This window comes from Pteropus vampyrus, unplaced genomic scaffold (genome assembly GCF_000151845.1).
Source record: "Pteropus vampyrus isolate Shadow unplaced genomic scaffold, Pvam_2.0 Scaffold17, whole genome shotgun sequence".
NCBI lineage: Eukaryota > Metazoa > Chordata > Mammalia > Chiroptera > Pteropodidae > Pteropus > Pteropus vampyrus.
The window spans coordinates 4592424-4619147 of record NW_011888798.1 but is presented as its reverse complement, the minus strand read 5'-3'; the positions used below and the strand labels follow the sequence as shown (position 1 = coordinate 4619147).

The 26724-nt window shown below is 32.4% G+C and overlaps 1 protein-coding gene across 1 annotated transcript in view; it reads right to left on the bottom strand.

The window, feature by feature from the left end:
- Nucleotides 1-26724, bottom strand: part of LRP1B (LDL receptor related protein 1B) — a 1708438-nt gene that overhangs the window by 872660 nt on the left and 809054 nt on the right. Inside the window, exon 7 of the mRNA XM_011354519.1 lies at nucleotides 5581-5743. Coding sequence (XP_011352821.1) covers nucleotides 5581-5743 — 163 coding nt within the window. The remainder of the gene's footprint in view (nucleotides 1-5580; nucleotides 5744-26724) is intronic.

The following is a 26724-nucleotide window of genomic DNA, read 5'->3' as shown; positions in this document are numbered from 1 at the left end:
CACAGTGTAGTCTGAGGGGTTTTTATAGCCAAAAGTCTGCAATAATTCTACTTATATCTTATTGCAAGTGAATAGTGAGCTCAGGTTCTAACTTACAACCAGGCCCGGCTCTAGGAGCCATCTAATAGAAGTGAGAAACCTGAATTTATCCCAAGGATCTCCTTGTTACAAAACCCCTTTCATAAGTACAGGCAAATCTACTTCATTTTCTAGCTTCCCACATGCACACAGCATCTCAGACTAGAATTTCATTAGTCAGTCCTGCTCCCTGGTGGCTATTAACTTTGATTCTATCTTTCACTCCTCAGACATGATTAGTTCCACCACAGCTGGGATCTAGGTGGATTATGGGAAAGAGTTTATTAACTATTAAATACTGTCATTCACTCCTTTGTGAATTCAACTTCTGAGAATTAAGCTTCACTCTTCTGCCTCCTGGCAGATGGCCTGCTCTTGTAGAGAACAAAGACAACGTACTTTCTCCTCAATCCTGACACGGAGTCATATATTCACACATAAATCTTACAGTCACTGTCATTCATTCTCTACAAGTCAGAAGTCCATCCTCCATACAAAAATGGTATATATTATATTTGAAAAATATTTAATTTCTGCTGTTTCACATGACATGGGAGATTTTCCCTAGCCCTCAATTTAGCCATCTTATATGGAGTTTGGGTTCTATCCATGATACCCTGTCCCCAAAAGTATACCTTTCCCAAATTTTTAATTCCAACCACCACTAAATTATCTCTTAATTTTATGCTATCTTTCTAATAATCATCATGCTTATTAATTGATCCTTTTTTCAATATCGTTTCAACAATTTGAAATGAATTCTTTTTTCAAGTTTAATGTGATGTTTTTAATAAGAAGCTCAATGCCACACCTTTGAAACAAAAGTGTAATCTAGCTCCACTCCTGTCCTCAGTTACAACCTCATTAGACTCAACTATTACATGGTTTATTATTAAAATAATGTCATATTCGAAAATACAATTTAACTGACAAAAGTAACTCTGAAGAAAATTTATTCTCATCTTTACCTTTTGAAAGAAACTTAAAGGTAATCCAAAAACATATTGCACAAAATTAAATATTAAAATAACATTTCCTCTGATACTTTCCCAATATTACAGTTACTCTGAATTTTTCTCCACCAATATCCTATATATACTTAATCTTTATTCCCAGGTTATATCCACTTTTTTTTTCTTCATGTCTCCTCTTTCTCAGTACTTTATTATATAATAGTTTTAGTCTAAATAAAATAAACCATGTTAAGAGAGTTTGTAGTAGAAAGAGAATGGAGCTGGAAAGGAAAAAATCATCTTTAATGGGATGGGATATTGGTCTCAACACTGTTCATTTAATGGTACCATAAGTGTTAGAAATTTTTAGTAGTTATTTTTGAGGTAACATTAAAAAGAGAGCTTCACATACTCTACAACTCAGAAAGCATTAAAGTGCTTTATGTGTCCGACTTTATTTAATCCTAATAACAGCACTTTAGGGTAGTAGTAGCATTATCTATATTTTTAAGATAAGAAAACAAGATACAAAGAGGCATCAAAACTTACACAGCTAGTAATGGTGGAGCCAGAATTTGACCTCAGGAAGAGCGACTCTAGCATCAAGCTCTTAACCATTAAACAAGCAGAGCCCTGATAATCACTGCTTTTTAAAATATTATTTTTCATTTTTATGTTGGTTAGATTATGATCTCTATGCTACTTCCCAATTTTGATGACTTTATAAAAAAAAGTTTGGAAATTTCTTCAAGAAACCACTGGAAGAGCATTGCTAAAATTTGAAAGAAAGAAGAAAATCTCAAGAAATCTCTAGAAAAAGAGGCTGATTTAACAAGTCAATGTAAACATATCAGAAAGCAAGAGAATGAACAAGGTTTATAATTAATCTCTTCCTGTCACTTCTGGATAAGAGCCTGCTTCACATTATATGCAGATTCCAGAGAAAATCAGTAATCTATATTCAACCATGGAGAACATCAATAAAAAATTTTTATTTTGAAAGAGATACTAGTGATAATAATGTAATGATCCTTAGCTAAAAAGGGAACAGGGGATTGAGAAAAGTGAAGTTAAAATATAAACAAGAAAATGATATTTTTTTCAAAGTAACATTGAGGAGGTAGGAGAAATATCCCTCTATTTCCATACTTGTTAAGGTCAAGCTGTAAGAGTCAGGTCAGACTTTAATACCTCCTGATGTTTTCCAACTGAAGTTATAACAGACATTATAACTTCAGATATATCACCCCATGTAATTAGGAAGAGGTAGGAGAAATCTCATTGATGGTACACTTCCCCTTTAGCAAGTCATACAGAACTGTCCTCACCTCAAATATTTAAATTACTCTTCAGCAGGCCCGAAATTTGAAGTAAAAGGAAAAACCTACTGTCTTTTCCTTAGACAGCATCACATTAATCCTAGCCACATTCTTGATATTAACAGAAAAGTTGAATATATTTGAAAGCATTTTATTACAAACAGGCTTTCTACAATTTATGATTGAAAAGCTGTGCTAGAGACAGAGCCAACTGAAACAAAAAATTTCAAAGAACTTACTATGATAAATGATTCATGAAAAAATTATATTTAAACAGTTACTAGGCCCAAAGGAATCCAGGATAGAATAAATGCAAACAATGTGGGGGGTTTCTATTCCTAATTCATTTGACAAAAATGACAAAATATGATTCTTTCATGTAATGACAGAGAGAAATAGGAAACGAGAGCATAAAATATATCGCTATTCAGAAAGGGAGATATTGTTTACATATATATTTCAGATTGTCAGTTTTATTTAAAAAGAGTCTCTGGATCTTTGTTTTTCAAGAATAAGGAAAGATAAAAGTAGTGGTATGAGAAGCGAAATACAATAGCTTCACCTTCTAACACTTTGACAGACAAGACTATTTAAAGGCTAATCTGAAATCCAGTTAGCACATGCAGGGGAAAACAAGCAAGCAAATACATTTCTAAACAGAATGCCAAAAGAATGTTGTTAGCACATTTGTAAATTTCCAATTCTTTCTTACTACCCTTATACAACAACCCAAACAAATCGGTTTAAATACAACTTCTTTTACTAATGTCTCTTGAAGCATCACTGAAGTTAGATTGAGTCAAGTAACCATCTGCTGCAAATACAAATAGAGCTACATTCAAGAATTATATTACACAGCCTTCCTAGCAAAGTTCTTATGTGCAAGCTGTTCTTGTCAAAATCAGAACCATTGTGATGATGCATCTTTATATTCAATCAGACTTTAAGTAAAGAGTGACAAAAGTCCACATATGGATGACAGCTGTTTCTTCAGTAAATATTTCTCCATTCACTGAATGGAGGCTTATGGCAGTTTAGAATATGTTCCATTAGACATTTCAGCCTGAACTGCCTGGGGATGATTAAAACAATAACAAGGATAAATTTTAGTTTTCAAATCTTTGCTACAACTTACATCTGAAAAAAACAACAACTCTTCCAATTAAAGTTGTACACTATGTCATTAATTTGAGAGTATAACTAATACTGATTAGTGAAAGAACTGAATTTATAGAATTTTATACATTTTTTGCCCCTCCTCTTCTAATAATACCATAGCATTTGTAAAATTAAAGCAAAATTCCTATATTGATTTCCTGATCATATGAACAAAGTTGATGGGAATTTAAACATCTATGACTAATTTTGATAAACTGTGAAATATTTTAAAAGATTAATGAGACTAGCTAAAAGAAGCTCAGATAAAAATCTCTTTTTAACCAATAAAGTGCCTTGTAAAATTGGAAAGTCAAAAAAAAAAAAGGCGAAAATAAAGTCTGGTGAAGAATTCAGTAACTCATTAATATTCTGTTCACATTATCAGTAGTTAGAGAAAAAAAATCTCAACTGACAAGGTAACCATAATGTTTTAGTAGTACCCTTGAACATGTATTATGCCCCTTTTATAAAAACTAAGAGTTGTATTGGAAGTAAATCTATTAGTAGTATATCTTTTAAGTACTGTTTTGAAGTTTACTAACTACAAGGTCCACTGTTAAGTAACTTAAGTCTCCTCTCTTTAACCTAAAACTATTCTGAATCTCTTTTCTGGTGACTCCAAAACAATTCTTGGGAAGGTGATGGGTTGTTTGTGTTGTAGGTTAGGCTTGCATGTATTGATGCATTAATGCATGGTAAATTATACCCTTTTTCTTTTCTTACAAAGCAGTAGTTAAAAATCAATCAATCTCTCTCTCTCTCTCTCTCTCTCTCTCTCTCTCTCTGTCTCTCTCTGTCTCTCTGTCTCTCTCTCTCTCTCTCTCTCTCTCTCTCTCTCTCTCTATATATATATATATATATATATATATATACACACACACACACATATATATATCTCTTAATGAAAATTATTTCAGATCTAATATTAGCCCATATCCTTCTAAAATGTACTTTCAATAAATCTTAACTTTTTCTCAATTTTGCCAACCTGTAATTCTTTGCTGCCTTGGCAAGGAAGAACCTGGGGACACCACACAACACTATGTGACTACCACCCTCATGCCACTGAGAGAGAGAAAGAGAGAGAGAGAGAGAGAGACAGACAGAGAGAGAGAGAATATATGAGAAAGAGAAAGAGAAAGAGATGTTAGGAAGTCAGGCATGAGCAACAGGAGCGAAGGTCCAGCTCTGTAACCATAAAAATTTCCCCTGAAGACCTTCCTTAAGAGCCTTCCAGAAACATCTCCCTTTTAGGGTTGTAAATTACCCCAAATCCTAGATCACAAAGACCGTTAAAGCTGCTGGCTAAACCAGCCACAAGCGCATGCGCAGAAAGTACTACCCTAACTTGCCCACAACCTCAGCCTCATTATACCATCATTATAATACCATGACTATGCCTAGAAGTTCAAGAACCTAATTTTAACAGACTGAATTCCGGGTAAGCACATGCACGGTAGGCAAAAGGTTATATAGCAGCCAACTGTCAGTCAAAGTAATCTCACATATGGATCATCCAGGACCTCTCAACCTGGCCCAAATATAAATAGACCCTTCTCATTTCTGGGTTGTTACAGCTCTCTTTGCTGAAAACCTTCTCCTCCCTTGGGGTGTACTCCATCTTATCTGTTCACCTCCCAAATTCCACAGTGCTTCAGCCTTCCTTAGCATGGCCCATCTCCTTCTAAAATGTACTTTCAATAAATCTTAACTTTTTATCAATCTTGCCTACCTGTAATTCTTTGCTGCCTTGGCAAGGAAGAACCTAGGGACACCACGCAACACTATCTGACTGCCACCCCCATGTCACTGGGGTTACGCAGGATTTCACGTCACCCTAGTGGTAGGTAACAGAGAGAAGAAGGGAAGGAGAAGGGAGAAAGGGAGAAGAAGGGAGGGAGGGAAGCGAGACGGAGGGAGGGAAGCGAGAGGGAGGGAGGGTGTGTGTGTGGGAGAGAGTGAGCGAGAGCGAGAGAGCCTGTAGTCTTATATTCCACAACTTTCATCAGACTCCCATCTTTTTCTTAATGAAAATTATTTCAGATCTAATATTGTAAAAAGGAATGTCTTACCCTGCTATTGGATCTACTGCTATTGCCTTAGGATTATGAAGCTCCAGATCAATCAGGGTGACACATACAGAACCATTGTAGTTACAAACAAAAATTCGGTCACTGATATGGTCCACAAAATAGAGATTTCTGGTGAGCCAGTCAATCGCCATGTGTTGAACATCTGAAAAACACACACACAAAATTGTTGAATTACAGATCAAGTATCATAAGCCGACAAGTACACAAGTACACAAGTCTGCCCAAATTGTCACAGAGGACTTTTCAAAAGTATAGGTAGCTTTGTGACAAAATAAGTGACTTAATTATTCTATAAAATAATGACTACTTTTTGATACTTTTCTTCTTGCCATCTAAGGACTAAGAATGACCAAGACAAATGGACAAAGAGTTTCTAAATCATGAAATCTAGGTATTTACAATAAAATCTTTCTCCTAGGTTTTGCATTTGCTTGAAATACTTCATTCATTCCAATAGGCATAACTGGTTCAATGACATGCCTAAACTCTTTAGTAGGAAAAGAAGTAAAAAAAAATTTTGAACTTAAAGAAAATCCTTATTTTCAGATCTGTTTCTGTTACAAAAAAGAGGGGCAGAGAAGGCGGAAAACATCTGTAAGATCTCTTTGTTTACAAAATGTATTCAAAACTGGGAAATAAGGCAAAAGGAAGGGTGATATGTTCTTTCAATGGCATATGTAGGCATTGTAAAAAATAAAACTGGTCTGCTCAAAGTTAATTAATTCTCTAGAAGAGTGATGTTTAATAGTACTTTCTGTGATGATGAAAATATTTCATTCCTATGCTGTTCGATAAAGTAACCACTCGCCAAATGTGTCTAGTGAGAACTTAAAATGTGGCTAGTGTGACTGGAAAACTGAATCTTTACTGTACTTCTTTTTAGTTAATTCAAATTTAAATTATAAAAGTGTAGATAGCTATTGGCTACTATGGATAGTGCAGTTCTAGCAGAATGTACGTGTTTGACTTTAATAGTTTTTATTTGATTAGACCTATACACTGTGAAATTTCATGCTAATTTTGTAGATATTTATCTGGTAGAAAGGATAATTGCAAAGATTATGGTTTTATTATCCATTCCATTAACCATTTTTATACCTAACCAACGAACCTTATTTAAACATTCTTTTAAATAAGAAATATCAAATTCCACTTATGTGCTTAGATCAGCGACATTGGTCTGTTTCTCTCAATAATGCCATAAATACATACATTTCTGGTCCTATTCACTTCTATATTTTATGGCCCTCATGTTTTTATCTATGGAAATTATTCTTTGATATCTCTTTGTTCAACCTTACTATGGATCTATGTTTCATTGAGTAAGAAATTTCCTTCTGCAATCTGAACCTAAACATTCTTCCTACTCTATGCTTCAAAATATGTTCTTAGTAGCATGCTGCTTCAGTGAATGATATGCTCTCAACAGAAAGACTAATATAGATAGATGCATGTGCCATCATTATCATTCATAATGCTATATTGTCAAAGCAAAATAGAGAAAGTAGCAACTTTGTGGAAATTTCTATCATGCCTTACAAGGTCAAGGATAAAGTAGATATTGCATTAACTGGATACACATTTTCAAGCTATCAATTACAGGTTCATTCTAAACTACACAGTCTTTATGGAAGTATAAACATCTAAATGGTCCACAAATCACATGAAAATTATTTTCAACCAGTTCAGCAACTAGGATTTTTAAAAATCTGAACTATTTCTCTGCCTCTAGAAATCTGTAAATATAGCTTTGTTTTGTTTTTTTATTCTTTTTGTATTATTATATTATGCAGAGCACAGAACCCATTGTTTCAAATGTCATTTTAAATACGTTGGATTCAGATAAATTATATGCCAGAGTCCATTCAATGACCCATCCTTCATGTTAGGCATACAGTTGGTTTAGTCTGTGATTGCGATTTCAGACAAAAGAGCTGTTTGACAGCATTCACACCTTCTTTCAACTCTGTATGTTACAGAAAGATTCTCTGCTATTGAAACAATCGGTATTGTTAACAACCATCCAAGTTTGAAGCAATAAGTTCTCACAAAAGAACCTAATAATTAGCCACACATTTAGTAATTGTGGGAATTGGTTTTGTTTCCTTTTCTTATATTAGTAGTTTCTATCTGATTTTAATGTAACTTTTATTGATTGAAGATTTGAGGCAATTAGAATTCAAGTCAGCAAGCCAATCATAGGTAGGAGGGAGGGAGGGAGGGAGGGAGGGAGGGAGGTAGATAGATAGATAGATAGATAGATAGATAGATAGACAGACAGACAGACAGACAGACAGACAGACAAGTAAGTATATTTGGCTAAAACAATTTGAACATTTTAGGAGATAGATGAATTTTCTAGACAACAGATTCAGTATTTTATTTTCATTTTGCTGACATATAACAAAGTTCATAGGAAGTTGCTGACGATAACTGCAATCATTTTATGACATCGCATTACCAAAAAAGCTAAAATTTTAGTAAGATCTTTATTACTTTGTTAAATATGTTCTTGTTATCATGTTGTCTAGTTAGCTTATATTTTACTCTTCAACTGAAAGTCACTGGGATTTCACCCTTACTGTTCTTTTGAAATGGATCTTATTATGGTCCCTCAGAAATTCTTAATTGCCAAAAGCAAAGGTACTTTTCTGCTCATAGTTATAAAATATTAATACTGGTAAAATTTTAAAATATAATAGAAATATTAAAAGTATTTTGAAACTTGTAAAGTATTACACAAATATAAGTAAACATTAACAGTTTCTAAAACTCAATACTTATTATGTCTAACAACTTAAAGGTGTACTCAGCAGAAATTAATCAAAAAATTCATAGGAAAAGTAAAAAGAACAAAAAATACAAAATCTTACAATAAATTATAATTGAATAAAATGTTACATCAAAATTTTCATTGTGTTGTAAAGCAAGCAATTAATTACTAGAGTTGGTGAATGTGGAACTTAAACATTTTTAACTTGCTAAAATATATAATTAGTGCCATGGACTGAATTGTTTTCACATGTTGAAGTTTTAACCCTCAGTACTTCAGAATGTGACTGTATTTGGAGATAAAGTCTTTAAAGAAACTATTAAAATAAGGTTATTAGGGTAGGCCCCAATCCAATATGACTGGTGTCCTTATGAAAAGAGGAGATTAGGACACACAGAGAGAGACACCGGAAATGACTGCACACAGAGGAAAAGGCATCTGTGAACCAAGGAGAGAAATCTCAAGGAGTCCAATTCTGCTGGCACTTTGATCTTGGCCTTCCAGTCTTCAAAACTGTGAGAAAATGAATTTCTGTTGTTTTAGCCACTCAGTCTATGGTATTTTGTTATGACAGCTCTAGCAAAATAATATACCTGCTCCAATATTATTTAATAAAGCGATCCATGACACAAAATTATTTAAAATACAAGCCAAAATCTTGCTAAGAAAAAGACTTATAAAAGAAATGTTGCGTGTCCTTTTAATGAATGTCATACTGGACCATTGTCTAACAGGACCCCTCAAGGGTTAGTTAATTCTTCTAGGGGACATACTTTTGTTTAACTTACAATTTAATATTGATTAGGTCCCAGTCTCTACCTTGATAAATTTCAAATATTTTTTGTCCAATAGAGATGAAAATGATGTCCATCAGGTAGTAAAAATAATACCAGTTTATTATCCAGCACATTAACTAGTTTTACATCTAACTTTATAATCTTAAATCAGCATATTTTTAATTTATTGATTGTAGATATTTCAGTCTCTTTTGTACTCCTTTGAACCAAACTTACCATCCTGCTGGTACTCTCATGAACGAGTTAAATGACTCCTTAGCACATGTTCACTACATATTTGTATGTCATATTTTTAACCTTTTAAAAATTATAAATTAACAAATTTTAGTAATTAATTTCTTCTTTAATTATTTGCTATGTGTTCAGCCAGCCAGAGATATAAGATTTAAATGAATGCAAAGATTAGAAAATAACATAAGTAGGTAAAGCTTGGTAAGAGAGAACTATGATGCAAACCTAGGTGATAATCTGAAAGTATGTATCTACCTGAAAAGGCGAGCTCAAACTCAGCTGCTTGTTTTGATATAGAAATGCTTCATTGTTTCCAAGACCACCAAAATACAAATTTCTAGATTTCATGCGAAGTCTTCCATTTTTTAAATATCCTAAACTAATTTTTTCAAATTAGAAACCATTTTATATATTAAGCAAAACCTGTTTGCAGCCAAATTGGATCAAAAGCTACTAGTGTGATTACACCAAAGCAAAGCAAACACTGTGTATTATATATTTTGGCCTCACCTTACATAGAAGTATGTTATTGAGAAAGTTACTAATATCTATAAACACCACTGTTCTTATATTAAATAAACATAATATTCAGTTTACAAGGTGGTCAGAGAATTAAATCAGACTACATTAAGAATCCAGTGTCATAACATATAGTAGGTTTTCCACAAATACTATTTGCCTCCCAGAGAGAACTGAAAGACTGCCCTTTAGTTTAAGCTTTATGACTGCTTATAATATTTAGGTAGTAGAAGATGGCACAGTACCAGATAATAGAACAAATAAGTTAATTTATGCTAAAGTAGACGCTCAGTAGTTGTGATAACTTTTAAATATGCTATCAAAATTTTTGATACTCCTCCTTTCTAGATGTAGATCTTAATTCTCCTCTTGAATGTGGGCTAAAGTTTTGTGACTTCATTGTACTAAATAGAATGTGATAAAAACAACAGTGTGGTTTCCAAGGGTAAGTCATAAAAAGTATTATAACTTCTATTTTGCTCTCTCTCTCTCTCTAGATTACTCATTCTGGTGGAAGCCACCTGCTGTACTATGAAGATACTCAAGCAATCCTGCAAAAAGGCCCAAGTCACAAGGAACAGAGCACTTCTTTGTCTGTCTATTGATGGACACTTAAGTTGCTGCCATATCTTGGCTACTGTAAATAATGCTGCAATGAACATAGGAATGAATACACATATCTTTCTGAATTAGAGTTTTGAATATCTTCAAATTTCTGTAGCTTTTGAAGCTAGACTTCATTAGCTTTCCATAACTTGAATGTCATTTTTAGACTTACAACTGAACTAGTCTATTCCATTGACTATTTTGGTTCCCTTAAATTACCTGTAGTGCAGCTTAATGCTTAAACACAGAGGATATTCCATAAATGTGCATAAATGAATTCTGGAAAATTTAAAGATAACTTATCTTGAAACTTTCTACTCTAATTTTGCAAAGTGTGGTTCAATGCTGAAACAAATTCATTTGGCCATAATCAAGATCTGGATCTCTTATATGAGCCCCTTATCAAGAACAATAGTCAGATAGTATTAGTGTTATGAAGAAAATAAAACAGAGTAATAACTTACAGGAGTAATGGTCACAGGAGGTATCCTGAGAAGGATGATATTTGGACTGAGCACAGAATAACAAGATGTTAACCATGTAGAGATTTGGGGACAGGGTCTACCAAGCAAAATAAGATTGGGATATTCTAAAAATGAGGAGGACGTTTGGGGGAGCCATATCATAGCTAAAATATAGATAAACGAAGAGATGAAGTACCAGATATTGGCAGGGGTATGTAAACTACAGTAAATTGATGGTTTTTATAATAATTGCATTGTAAAACCAGAGATTACTTTGTCTTAAATGAAATTTTTATTTTTATCATACAGTAAATGTACATGATTTAAAAAAATCAAACATTTCATCAAGGCTTAGAGTGAAAAACAGCAGTATCCACTCCACCTCTCTGTATTTTCTTCTAATTGTTTTAGCTATTTCAATTGTATTTACTTTCATAATTCTATGTAACGTGTTTCTACTACAATTTTAAAGTTTTTAATTTATATGCATAATCTACTGACTTTTTAATATACAAGATTAGGATTTAATTCTAATACTCTTCTATACACATATATACATTCATACTTTCTCTCCCATCATCTTACCAGGATATTAATTTTTAGTTAAATTAACATTCGATGTTTATATAATTATGGCTATATAATATTTTGTTGGCAGGTGAAGAAAGTATTTTAATATGATTATACATCCTTCCATGAACCACTTTTTTAAAGATTCGACTCTTTCTTTTTTTCTTTGTTATGTAATTCATTATTGCATAATTCTATAAAAGAACTCTAAAACTCTTCCCTAAATGGAAAAAAAAGAAAACAGTAATTTATTAATTTCTTCTTTTGGCTTTTGATATCCTTCCTACTTCCTGACAATCCGTACTTGGCTTGCTCCATAGCGATGATCTTGGGGCTCCTTTTATCAGACCAGATACTTATTGTTTAACTGCTTCAGAAATCAAAGATCCTATTTTCTGCTAATGAAGATAAGTTATTCTTGGCTATGGGAAATCTAATAGTCTTGCTATTCTAAAAACAAGTTCTTAATCCTCTTATTACTAGCCTTATCTTATATCTCCATCTTCAGAGGTGTTCAGATTCTTTATTTCTTAGCTTTTCTGTGGTTCTTCATCTTGGCACTCCATTTGCACTCAGCGAAGAAATATTAAACCTAATAAATTTATCATTTATCTGCTCTTTATTATCCAAATTATCTCATATACTTTGTCTCTTCTCTCTTTCTTTTTGTGTTTTTGGGTTAATACAATTAAAGGTATTTCTTTACTATATTTACAGTGAACTTCTAAAAAAGAACACAAATAATTTTGATCGATCTGCAGTGTTTAGCAGAAAGTCTCTGTGGACAGTTTTAAGCAGAGAAGTTAGACATCTGTTTATCATTTTAAAAAGATCATTCTGACTGCTATGTGGATAGAAAGAGATAAATCTGAAAGCAGGTGACCAGTTAGTAATATCTTGAAGTTCCAGGAGAGAGATGGCTTCAAAGAGTATCAGAGCAATGGTGAGGTTACATGGCATATACTCACTATATTTCTTTTGTCAACTTTCTCCTTTAATGCAAGCTACAAGCTAATCTTATTTCCTATGGTGGATGCATTTAGAAAAGATTCCAGAGTTTTTCTCTCTTTTCAGCAAAAAATAGCTTACAAAGGTGCCTTTTTCCCACTAGGCAAAACTTTACATTCTTATTTGACCCATAACTCAAATGGATTCATTCTTCATTAAATTTTTATTCCATGCTTCCCCTCACCTCACCCCATATTAAATCTATCAGGATACTATAAGACCTTCACTTGAAACTATGCGCTTCTCATCTCTGCTATTACTCTTCCTGGTCAAGACACTATTTTCTCACCCCTGCTGGTGACAGTAGCTTCTTAAATGGTCTCTCTACTCCCCTTCTAGATCTACTGTTACTGTCTTCACAGAGCACCTACAGTAATCATTATAAAGCACAAATTATATTGTGACACAAAAGAAGAAAACAGTACTCTCTATAGTCTGAGATTCACGTTACAGTTGATTGCTAGTGAATAAAGTCTTAATGAACTCATAGATTAGGAATTTACTCTCCTGCACAAATACTTTCAATGTACATAATCAGATTTTCATAAGTATTTAAGTTTGCTTAACTTTATCTCAATTTTAAGTCAGAACTTTATGAAATAGTTCTCTTTTTAACATTTTGCCATGAACACTACCCAGAAAATGAGATGTAGTGGGCTTCCAAATTCATTTGTGTTATTGTTTCTCCCACACAGTTTTAATAAACAGCAGGTTTTACTCTAAATCTTGAGTCCGTATTCTTATTTTCCAAATTACCACTCCTCTCCTTAAAATCTCCAATGACTTTGCACCACACTTAGCATAAAATCCAGTCTTTTACATAGCTTACAAGGCTTCTAAACCACTGTTTTACTTTATATCTATTTACCTTTCTCATTCTACTTTGGTTGTACTGGCCTCCTTAATTTTTTTTTAACCTTCAAAGAAAGCTTTAACCTTAGGACAACTGTACTAGATCTTCATGACAAAAGAGTATTTGAATATGCATAGCTGTGCTCTCATTTTGTTAAGGTGTTCATTCCATTGTCAGATTCTCAGGATGGCCCCTCCTGACAAGTCAATATTAAACACCTCCTCATGTCTCTGCCCCTCACCCCCACCCCAGAAAAAGTGACTCATCCCACCAGTCAATACCAACATCCTAATTTTATTTTCTTTGTATCATTCACAATTGATTGAAATTTATGACTTATTTATTAGTTCACTATCTCACCACACTATAATATAAACTCCATATGAGCAGGGATTCTGTATGTCTAACTCTCTGCTATATTCCCAAAGCCTAGAATTGTGTTTAGTCCATGGTGAATGCCAAGTAAATATTTCAGAAATAATACTGCTGTTCTATTCGCAATTGACTTTACTTAAGAATATCTTGTCTAAAATCTGTGCTCTCACCTCTAAATCAGTGTAGGAGTCATCTGAGATCACAGCTCCTTAGCTCTTTAATCAATTGCAATATTTTTCTTGATTTTACCTATAAGCTCAAATTTGTCGAGTCACTATTTTTTACCTAGGAAAGTTGTGTATAACAAGGATCTATATAATTTAATGTGTATGAATAATTTTCTGAAAGCGCAATTAGGCAGATAGCAATTTACGCAAATGAGTTAAGTACCCAGGGTAATAACAATAGTGTGAAGGACAACAATGCTATATAACAGTGTGGAAGAATATTAACAACTTGTAAGCCTGAGAGAATAAGGAAGAATAATAAAGAAAAGGTTTTATACACATACATATATATACACATATATACACATACATATATCTATACATATATATATCTATACATACACACTCAAAATGTTGTACTAATAAAATATCACCACATTCATTTTTGCATTAAAACTGCCATACCTTGACATCTACAACCTTACTGCTCCTGATTCTCTAGAGCTCTTTTTTGTCTTTTCCTCTGAGTATCATTTTATGACTCTCAGAGTCATGTAACTTTGAGGCTCTTATTCTTGTCCGCTAAGTAAGAAAAGATTTTCCTATGGCAATATAGAGGGATACATCAGAAAATAAAAGTACTTCTAGTTTTAGAATAAATGAAAGAGACTGTCTTAGCTTAAGCTGTTATAATAAAGTACTATAGACTGGGTGTCTTAATCACAAATATATATTTCCCACAGCTCTGGAGACTAGAATGTTCTAGATCAAGATTCTCTCAGTGAGGGCTCTCTTCCTGGTTCAAACACATAACTTCTTTCTGTGTCCTCACATGGAAGAGAGAGAGATCTTCAGTTACCTCGCTTTTTATAAGGGTATCAATTCCTTACATGGGGCCTCTACTCTCGTTACCGTACCTAAACTTAATTACTTTTCAAAGACCCCATCTCCAAATACCAAAACACTGGGGGTTATAGCTTCAACATATAAATTTGGGATAGGGGCTCAAACATTCAGTTCATAGTATTCAGAGCAATAGAATACTCAACTCACATTTCTAATAGTAAATTCTGAATTATTTTATATTTATAAGAATTTAAGAGGTATATATAAGGCATATAAATTACATAATAGCTCAATGACCATCTTAGGTCCAATTTTAGATGAAAAAAATATCTAGTTTTAAACTTTGGTTTTCATGTGCTAACATAACTTGATTTCTGACAAAGCCTAAATATCATTATTAATCTTAAGATTTCTTGTTAAAGTTCCAACAAAAAGTTCTAATAAAAATTAAGATTTCTTGTACATCTGACTAGAATCATCTTTCAATACTTCTTAACTTTATATGATACTTAGAAATAAATCAGTTACTACATTTAATATGAACTACAAAAAATAAGTGAATAACCTATATAATTCAAAGAGTAAAAGTTGGAATATGTAGATGATTGAGCTTGAGTTTATCAAAATTATTACCTTGATTCTCCATGTAATTTTGTGTGAATATTATTTCATGGCTATAGGAAGGACAATATTAATTGAGAGTCTCAAAAAAATAGCTGAGGCTAAACATATAGAATGGAATGGAACACAGATGATTTGTATAATTCACACATTAGAGAAATACTTTGCCTCAATTATCTGTACTTTAGGATCAAATATCTTTTCCCACAAATTATTTAAGTAACTGATATAATTTCCAGTGGCATTTATGTGAATAATTTGCAATCACAATGCATCCCTTTAAGTTCCAAATTTTTGTGGGGATACCCATGGATAGTTTTAATTTATCTAGTTATATTCTTCTCACAAATCAAATCCTCAAAGCTCTAAGACAGAGTAAAACTTACATCTAATACACAGGAAAGGTTAAAGGAAAGCTTGGTTTCATTTTTAAATGTCTTTTATAAAATTGAACTGAAAGTGGTTCCTATTCAGAACTTAAGAGACAACTAAGTATCTCTCTTTGAGATAACAAAAGGTAAACAGCAAAAAGATCATTTATTTTCAGAACCTGCACATATATGTCAATAGAATTCAATGATTCCATCTTTCTTTCTGCTAGACATGACCCTTTATTTATTTATTTATTTATTTATTTACTTACTTACTTACTTACTTACTTACTTATATTTTGATGTCCATGAAGGAAAATGAAGTCACTTGAAAGGAGACAAACAATAGATTGGGTCTAATGGGGCACACTGGAAAAAATATGGAAGTCATTTTTTTTAGGTAAATTAATAATTCCAAGGAAAGATATAAAATTGTGGAACCCACACTGTGACATACTGTGAATAAAAATTATCTGAGGAGGTGAAATATAGTCACACTCACACACACACACACACACACACACACACACACACACACACACGGGAGCCACTTCAGCAGGAAAATATTTTTTTAATTCTTAAAGAAGAAGAATAAAACATAGTCACAACCAGTTCCTGTACTAGTTTTACTGAACCCATAGTAACTAAGGTAAAAAATATTCTATTAAGAAAATATTGATATTAACTATTCCTAGATCTTTAAAAGACACCAAAAAATTGTGCTGATACACCGGATTACCTCTATCAATGTCATTCTATCTTTTGTTCATTTGAAGAGATTGGAAAGCTTAAGACTACCTTTTCCTCACAAACCTAAGGCTGAGGTTTTGGATGTTAATTGATGTGCACTCAGAAATTTGAAAGTAGAAGAGTGAGGCCATCTTCTTGCCTGTTGTAACTTTCTGACTGGCGAGCACCACTGTTAGAAACAAAATGTTTGCTTAGTGTACTGTTTTAGTGTTCATTATACAGTTTTCTAAGTAATAAGTACTGTGGACATAGCAATAGTGGCTGTGGCTTCATCACAAGCCTTTCTGATTCCTGTGCTGCAGTTGTAGATATTCAATCTCCAGTTACCAGGGTATTAGAGGCAGCTGCAGCAATAGTAGTAGTGGGATTCTTGATTACAGCATAGTTCTTATAAAGACCTCAGAGAGAGTAGCTCCTAGAATTCAGTGTTATTCTGGATCTTTTCAAAGGCACAGTCTAGAATTCTCTCCTTTCTCTCTCAACAATTTAGAGCATTCGATATTAAAGTACTTCCTGATTCAAATAGTAAGAATTTACTATGGGCAGTGAACACACAATGCGATATATATATGCTTTACTGTTCAATTGTACAATTGAAACTTACTGGACTTTATTAACCAATGTCACCACAATAAAGATAAAATTTAAAAAAAAATAGTAAGGTTTTTATTCCCTGAACACACCATGGACTGATATATCAATGTCAGAAAAATTACTCTTTCAGAAACAATGAATCTTCTATTAAGAAGAAGTCATAGACTTTATAATAATTTATAATAATTTATTTCAACCACCTCTCATAATTCCAAATTCTCAATATGTTTTTAAGCAATACAAACAACCAAACTAAGTCGTAAGGTCAAGTGAGTTATTTCATATGGATAATAAATTATTCTTACCAGTTCGGATGTGAGCTGTTCTATCAAGCCATGATAAAAATTATAAAGATTTTTATTGCTATTATTATTGTTATTTTTAGTATATAAAATAATATTTCCCAAAGATTAAAAAAGAATAAATAGAAGCTTATGTGGTTATAAAAGTATTATTATTATCACTCTGTGAATGTTGTCAGATTAATAACACTCTAGTACACTTTGGAGGCATGTTTTGAAACATGGATTTCTTGGGAAATTAGTCTCATTTTTGATTAGTAGTATATAAGTCTTTTCCTACCATTCGGATTTAGAAATATAGGTAGTATGATTATCTGCTTTTTTTTAGTTAAACTGGACTGAATAATTTTACTTAATATAGATAGATGATAGATAGATAGATAGATAGATAGATAGATAGATAGATAGATAGATAGATACATCTTTAATAATACCTTGAAACAGAGAGTTTAAAATTCTCTAGATTAATTCTCACATTAAAATGACAAAAGTTACTGAGACCTAATATAACTTTAGCAAGTAAATGTTATCGGATGATAAAGACTTATAGAGTATTTTAAGCACAGGTATAATCATTAGATTTGCAGTTTCTGGAACACTATTTAAGTTGCTTACCAAAGTATTAATCAGGCTTTGGGGAATTATTTAATGTTTTCCAGGCTCCCAGGAAACTAATGTTTCAATCAGAATGTCAATTTACTACTACTAACAGAGTGCTCCAGTGACACAATTACTAACAGTCACCATCTTAACAAATTCCTTCTTTGAATTACGGTATCTGAGAAACCAAATCCAAAAGTTATATTAAAAGCACAGAATCAAAGCAAAGGGAATTCCATAAACCTGAAGTTTAGGTCTTCTGAGTTTTATGAGCTTCTTAGAAAGTTATTAGAACTATACTATAGAATTCTACCTTTTGACAACTTGAATACCTGTGAATGTATCTCCAACACAATACACATTTTTTTTTAAATCTTGACCCATATTTCACAAACATTTTAAAAATGCTTCACAATCTATATCATTATCCTATCATTTGACATTGCTCTTCTACCACCAAAGGTATCTGAAACTATACTCTCATCTAACTCATGGGAAAGTTGTTACAATTAAATCAGAAATTACTTCACATTTCTAAATTTTTGAATGCACTATTTGATATTATCCTCAACCACAAATCATCTTTTGGGCTAGGCTCTTTTTTGGAATAAATTTTATATATGTCCAAATATTCACTGCATATCAAATTCCTCTAAGTTCCAATTCTGAAAAAGTCTCTATTTTGTCACCACAGTCTCAAGACATGTGGTATGTGGTATGCTCAGACTAAAAGCAGTTGGGCTCTTGGGAAGAAATAGCTAGAAAACTGTTGATATAGTAATTCTCTATATCTCCTTGCATACATAACACTTATGGGTTTAGCTATAGAGACAGTAAATATATAAAAAAGTAAGGGGAGGTTCCAATTTGAGTGAGTCTCCTTAAGACCTTTAAAACAATATTTCTTAAAGTAGATAACATAAAACCTTAGAAATTTGGGATGTTAAGACATCTTAGACATATATACACAGTAATACCACGTTCTTAGAAACAACTACCCACAGAAAAATCACAGATACACCCACAAAAATATCAATGAAGTATTCAGTACTCAAACAGATTAAGAAAATCTTGTGCTAAACAAAGTAAAATAAGTACTTCACTCAAAGACTTCTCACAATCATTAACATGCTAATGTATATATAAATCTCCTACAAGGTTATATAGCATATAAAATATCCTAAACTCATTTGACCACAAAATTATTTTTCCAAGAATGTCTTGCAGAACTGGTGTCCCAAGGAACATATTTTAGGAAATGGTATTATAAAAGGATTAAGGTATACTTATGAATGATTAGGTGGGTGGGAGAAAAATAAAAAGAAGCAAATGAAGAAAAGAGACAAATATTCCCCTTACATACACACACACAAATACAGGCACACCACAAATTACAAAAAAAGCAAACTCAAGGGAAAGGAAGGGGGAAATGTTTAGATTTGGGAGGGATCCCAGCAATTATGTGAACACGTTTTTTCATTTTAAAATAATTTGTTTAAAGTCACATAGCCAGTTAATGACAGAGCTAAGACCATATCGATTCGCCCCAAATACTATGTCAAAAGAAATATAATGTCCAATATCAAAACAAATCTGCAAATCACAAGATGTTACAATCTGAAATAAACAAACAAATAAACAAACAAAGAAGAACCTTAGTTGAAAACTGAAATGCTAAATGTCAGTTTTATTACCTTGCTTAATTAGGCTCCTACTGCTCACCGTCTTTAGATTTGATGTTCTTAATATCTTGTAAATATGTCTACATTATTAAAAAAAAAACTTTAATGGTCAAGGAAGATGAAAAGAAAAACATCCATTTTACTTGACATAAACCCCTCAAAAATGAAAAATAAAAAGGAAGAATGAAAATAAGCAATTATAGTACTATATTTAAAAAGAAAATATATAATTTGTCAAATAAATATAGTCAGAAATTATTTTAGTAAGCTACTTGCCACGAAAGTAATACTTTTTCTCTTTTTTTTCCTTTTTCCTTTCCTTGCCTTATTTCCTTTTTCTTCCACCAAAATAAAGTTTATCAAGACAGAAACACCAGTTTCAGTAATTAAATACTGTAGATATCAAATATATTTCATGACTTATTCATGATGGGAAGAGAATCTTATCTTTCACATTTTAGATTGGCAGGTAAAGAAAACCTGCCAAATATTACATTCTATTTGGTATATGGAACAGTAAAGGGATTATCAAGAGATTCCCACTTTGATTATTAAAATTCATTAATGAAAGAAGCAGACATGTAAATCTAGACAAAAAAATACTATGAGCATAATGATTTAAAAGTTCTATATACCATCAAGCAAAATTTGGAGGGCGACATCTTTGTGACTGATGAGTGAGTAAAAATATATTTTAACAAATTTATAGAAAAAATGAATAAGAACAATTGAAGTTTAACACATCTCTAATTTCTACTTTGGTGAGTTTCAAGAATGTTGCCAAATAACAATAAAATAGAAATTGAGTTCTTTGTAGCATGGCAACCAAATTAACAATAAAGACAAATTATAGAGGAACAGAGTGCTGAGAGTTTTTTTTCTTCTTTTCTTTTTAACTAGGCATTTCGGACTGCCTTTTATGATTGTGTACCGATTGTAAATTAGAATGAGCTTCTTACCACAAAGTATAAATTCATCTGATGTTAATGTAAAACTTAAGGAATAATTTAATAACAATGCCTACAATATTAAGCATATCAGAGATTCCCACTTTGATTATTAAAATCGAGACGAGAATTCTGAAGGTTCTCTGGAAATGTGTCCTCAGATCAACACCTTTGCTAATTTTAACTATTTTGTTTGTTTTGAGCAATCAATGGGTGGCTGATCACTTTGCTGAAATTCCAGGTCTCATCAGGAATGTATTATATTAACTAGCTACACACACACACACACACACACACACACACACACACACACAGAAGCCATATTTCAAAAAAAGTCATTTTTATGTTTCCATTTAAATATGCTAACTAGAAGATAAGAAGCTTTTAAGAAATATAAAGAGTTTAATAAAACATGTATTTCTTTATAAAACAGCAGCTAACTAAAAATTTATCTCCGGGAATAGTTACAATATCTCCATGGAAGATGTGCTTTGGATTCTTCACAGATGTTTCTGAGGCTATAATATAAAACCAGTTATTGCAGTCAAGATTTTGTAAAACAGTTATATATCTATAAGATATGCTGATCAAAAAGTCTGGGTTCTAAATAGCTAAAAATACAAACAAATTAAAAACGAAAACTTTTTAAAAAGCACACTCAGTGGAGGAGTGGGAAATCTAGATCATAAAATATATATTTGTAAATCTCATTAATTTATAAGAATATATATACATATATTTTAGAATGGTCATATTATCCTTTCTTTGGTGCTTATCTAGGAGATGACCAATTTCTGAACTTTTTCCGAAGGCATGCTAGAATTAGAACTGATAAGTTGTTGAACATACTTCTCTGGTAAAAAATGAAAAGCATAAATTCCCAGGTTCAAGGTAGCTGGCAGAGTTTCTCAGAGGTCAAGAGATATAAGGAACTTCGTGACACTGTTCTTCACTTCTTACCCCAAAGGGAATCTGGGGCCTTGATAATAACTCAGTACATAGGATTGGGATGGGAAGCACATCCATCACTTCATGCCTTCAAGGACTTAAATATAAAATAGCAGAACTTCCTTCCTAAGAAAAAGTCTAACCAGACTGAGAGAAGGAGAAGGGTTAAAAAGTCCATTGTGTTCTGTTTGATCGCTGCACTAAAAATCAATTGACCTCTATTGTAAGAGCTTTGTTTCCAATACTGTTTAATTATAATGGCCTTGAGGGTGGGGAGACAAAAAGTTTGGGTAAAGTTGTTCCAATGGTCACTGAGGTTAGATTCCAAAATAAATCTATAAGCACACATCCTGGGAAAGTCAGAGGGAACTCAAATAAAAGCTAGTAGTCATTGAACAGACCCAATAACTCAGAAACATCAAGATTAACATGTGAGACTATTATCTAGACACATAGTCAGATGTGTAACAGATGTTACATAGTCATCATTCAGATTGGTTTTCTACATGTCTCTGGTAGTAATTTGGCATAGTCTCTCCAGAAGTTGGCTCTAACTGTGTTCCTTCTAAATCTTAACTCCTTATGCTTTACTCACATCCTACACTTAAAAGAGTCATCCATATTCGTGGAAACTAACAGGTAAACACAAAGTTAAAATATAATTCATTTGTTCTATCGTGTCCTAGGTCATATAAAAAGGGCTACTAACCTCGACTGAAAAAGTTTCGGAAGAGACATGACCTTAAATAATAAGCAAGAGATGCTTGGTTATAGGAAATGAGAACCTATTTTATATGGTGAAGAAGCAGTATATACAAATACACATGGAAATAAGAAAATAAAGTGCATTAAAGGAAATGTAAGTACTACTTTTTAGGTAGACCATGAGATTTGAATGGGAAGAGGCAAAGTAGGTCAGCTGCCTGCAAAGACAGATAATGAAGTTTTATTTTATCCTGAGGTAAATGAGGAGCTATTAAATAATTTTGATTTTAAGTAATGAAGTATCTTGGTTACTATAGCAGATTTGTAGAGATTGAAGCAGACATGTAAGTCCACATCTAACATTGGAGTGTAGAACTTCATTAGTAATCATAAAAAGGCAAATTAAAACATTGTGAATGACTTTTCACTAAACAGGTAGAGAAAGATAATTTTAGAGGAAAGTTTATAAAAATTCACGATTTAAGCATATGCTTTGTGAATAAAGTATGCCAAGTTTCTATGACAATCTTTACATTATTATGTGACACTGTGATCTAGGGTATTGCTTTAAAGTTCCATAATCTTCTTCTAAAGTGCAGACTCACTATGAGTTGACATAATATGGGACTAGTATTTCTATTATTATAGGTTGTTATTTTATCCCAAGACTATGCTTATATTTGCAATAGAGAAACAATCTGGTCATTCTTGCCCAGCCATATTTTGATTAAGAATGCTTATGAAATAGTGAAGGCTATGAAATTCTAGGCTGGGCTGAGCCAAATAGGGCAAGTAGTTCACGATCAAGAAAGGTCACTGCTTAGTATTTACTGAGACCAAGAGGTGAAGATTTCTTATTAACTTTAAAAAATTTTCACTTCTTTAAGCTTATTTTTGTGTATAAATTAACAATTATAAACAATATATACACATTCATGTAATTTTTATAATGAAAATGAGGTCTATATATAAAATTCTTAATGCACTAAATAATATTCAGTAAATGCTGTCTATTAATATTATGTGATTGTTAGAGAGTTGCTAACTTAAGGGAAAGAAGTAAGATTGATAAAAGACAGAGGTGAAGTATCAGAATTAAAAAGTTATCCAATCAAAAATTCAATTTAGTAGATCTAGGCAGAGATTCAAGAGAAAAAAGAAAGAAAGAAAAGAAAAAAAAAAGAAAACCCAGAAGTTAAGTGTATAATGATAAACAATCCTTTTATTTATGGCCAGGTATACTCTTTTGGTCTAGAGCAGATTGAGACAAGCTGGTCACATTCATATTAGCATCTTAAAAGTGATATCAGATTTTGCAGAATATTAAAGAATCATATGTAGAGTATGGAAGTGTCTACTGTCTACTTGAGAGAGAAAGATCTGGTCCTGAATCATCTTCCTTAATAAGGAATTAACCCAGGAAATATTCTTATCTGTCTCAATTATCTCTGTGCATTTTGTTTTGATGAAATAGTATAACATCACTACATTGTGAACCCCATTATTTTTGTTGATTGTGTGTCTGTGTATCTGTGTCATTGCCACAGTACTCTCCAAGAAAAAAAATTGGGGGAAATAATTAGTTACTGCATATGTGCTTTATTTGAATACATTATCTGAGAACCAATTTTGCTTACAAAAAATTTACTTCTGAAAATTTTCCTTGGAATTTACAACTTTTAGGCTAAAATGCTAGATAATAAATATCAGATATCTTTAAAAAGAAGAAAAAATTCAATAAGAACTATAATCTCCAACATTTTCCCAATGTGCTTTGGTTAATATAATTTATTGAGCATATTATTATCATTCTTCTTCATTCTCTCACTTCATTCTATTACTTAAGAGTAATTCTCAGTGTTAAAGGTAGGCCCCTCTAGGTGGCCAGATCAGAATCATTTTGTAGGCCTTTTCAAATGATACAGCCTTCTTCACAACTCACCTTGTCCAGTCCCCTCCAAAATTCTTATACTTCTTTCCCATTTAGAGACTGTTTTTGTGAACCACTGTTACTAATGTTAGTGCATCTAATCAATTTGCCTGGCTAAAATAATAATTCAGATCTACTGGAACAGTGTGGAGTTCAACAAAAGCTATGATGTCTGACCCAACTCAGATTGTATGCTGTTATCTTGTTTCCCAGAGTTTCGTTTATTCCTTCAGCCTAAAAGGAAAAAAATAATGCATACAGTCATTTAGCACAGTCGATAAGTTGTAGATATTACTATTTGGGGAAGATTTGGGAAGTTCTTTGGAGGAACTAGTATTTGCCTTTTTAGTGTAGAAGAAAGAACATGGGATTTAGATATCTTATCTCTGCCTTCTTTTTAGTCACTCAGTATTATCTAATACAGCTGTACTTAACATTTTGTCTTTTTTAAAACAGGAAGGGCATACCTCTCCTACTTACTCCACAGAGATATCTGGGTATCAAATGAGATGAGATAAACAATAAAAAATTTAATATTGCAATTGTTTACTAATATATTATTATGTATTTTATTTTATTTTTTTTTTCCGATTTAATTCTGGTGCTTTAATGTATATTTACATTTCAACTGCTTAATTAAATTATAATTATAAAAGTGGCAATATGCATTTTATAAGAATTTAATTGCCATTCAGAAATTGTTTTCCATATGTTATTTGCAGACAAGCTATTTGAGTATTTGTAATCAAGGTCAGCAGTCTTGGATGCATGTTTCTCTTTCTGTTTAGAAGCATTCAGTAACTGTCTTCCTAATGTTACTAAATTCTTGAGTTTATTATTATTTTTTAAATTTTTGTCATTTCTAAATATTTTTATTAAAATGAGTATAAAGTCATTCAAGTGTTTTTTTATGTATTACTAGACTTCATTTTGTTCTTTCTTTTATTATTATTATTATTATTATTATTATTATTATTATGACATTTGTTAATGAAATCCAGTAAGTTTCAAGTGTACAATTCAACAGTAATCAAATATATTTTGCATTATATGTTCTGTCACCACATATTTGACCCTTTTTGTCCCATTTAACTCCCTCCTCCCCTCTACTCTCTAGTAACCACTAGTCTATTGTCCATGTCCAAGAGTCTCTGTCATGTTGTTTGTTGCTTTTAGGTTTATATCCTACATACAAGTGATATCATGTGATTTTCAACTTTTTCTGTCTGGCTTATTTAGCTTAGCATGATTATCTCGAGGTCCATCCGTGCTGTCACAAATGGCTGTATTTCATCTCTTCTTATGGCTGAGTAATGTATATATGTACCACATCTTCTTTATCCAATCATCTCTTGTAGGACACTTCAATTGTTTCCATGTCATGGCCACCATGAATAATGTTTCTATGAACATCGGTGTGCAAATATCTTTTTGGATATATGTTTTCAAGTCTTTGGGATAAATACCCAGTAGAGGGATTGCTGGATCATATGGTAGCTCAAGTCTTAGTTTTTTGAGGAACCTCTATACTGTTTTCCATAGAGGGTGTACCAATCTGCAGTCCCACCAGCTGTATAAGAGGGATCCTTTTTCTCCACATCCTCTCCAACACTTGTTATTACTTGTCTTGTTGATAACAGCTATTCTAACAGGTATGAGGTAGTATCTCATTGTGATGTTGATTTGCATTTCCCAATAACTAATGATATTGAGTATCCTCTCATATGTATGTTGGCTATTTGTATGTCTTCTTGGGAGAAGTGGCTATTTAGGTCCACTACCCATTTTTTAATTGCATTGTTTTTTTTGTTGTATAAGTTCTTTGTATGTTTTGGATATGAAGCCCTTATCAGAAGTGTTGCTTGCAAATATATTTTCCCATTTGGATGGCTGTCTCTACATTGTTGAAGGTTTCTTTTGCAGTGCAGAAGCTTTTTAGTTTGATATAGTCCCATTCATTTATTTTCACTTTTACTTTTCTTGGCTTTGAGATCAAAAACATAAAATCCTCTCTAAGTCCAAGGTCCCTGAGTTTAGTTCCTACGCTTTCTTCTATGCATTTTATTGTTTCCAGTCTTATGCTCAAGTCCTTAATCCAGTCTGAATTAATTTTGGTGTGTGGTGATAGACAACAGTCTAGTTTCATTCTTTTGAAGGTGGCTTTCCAGTTTTCCAGCATTATTTATTGAAAATGCTGTTCTTTCTCCACTGTGTGTTTTTGGCTCCTTTGTTGATAATTATTTACCCATATAAACATGGATTTACTTCTGTAATCTCAATTCTGTTTCACTAGTTTGTGTGTCTCTTTTTCTGCCACATCATGTCATTTTGATTATTGTCACTTCATAGTATTATTTGAAATCGGGTAGAGTGAGGCCTTCAGCCTTATTCTTTTTTCTCAAGATGGCTTTGGTGATTCAGGTTTTTTTGTGCTTCCATATAAATCAGATGATTTTATTTATCT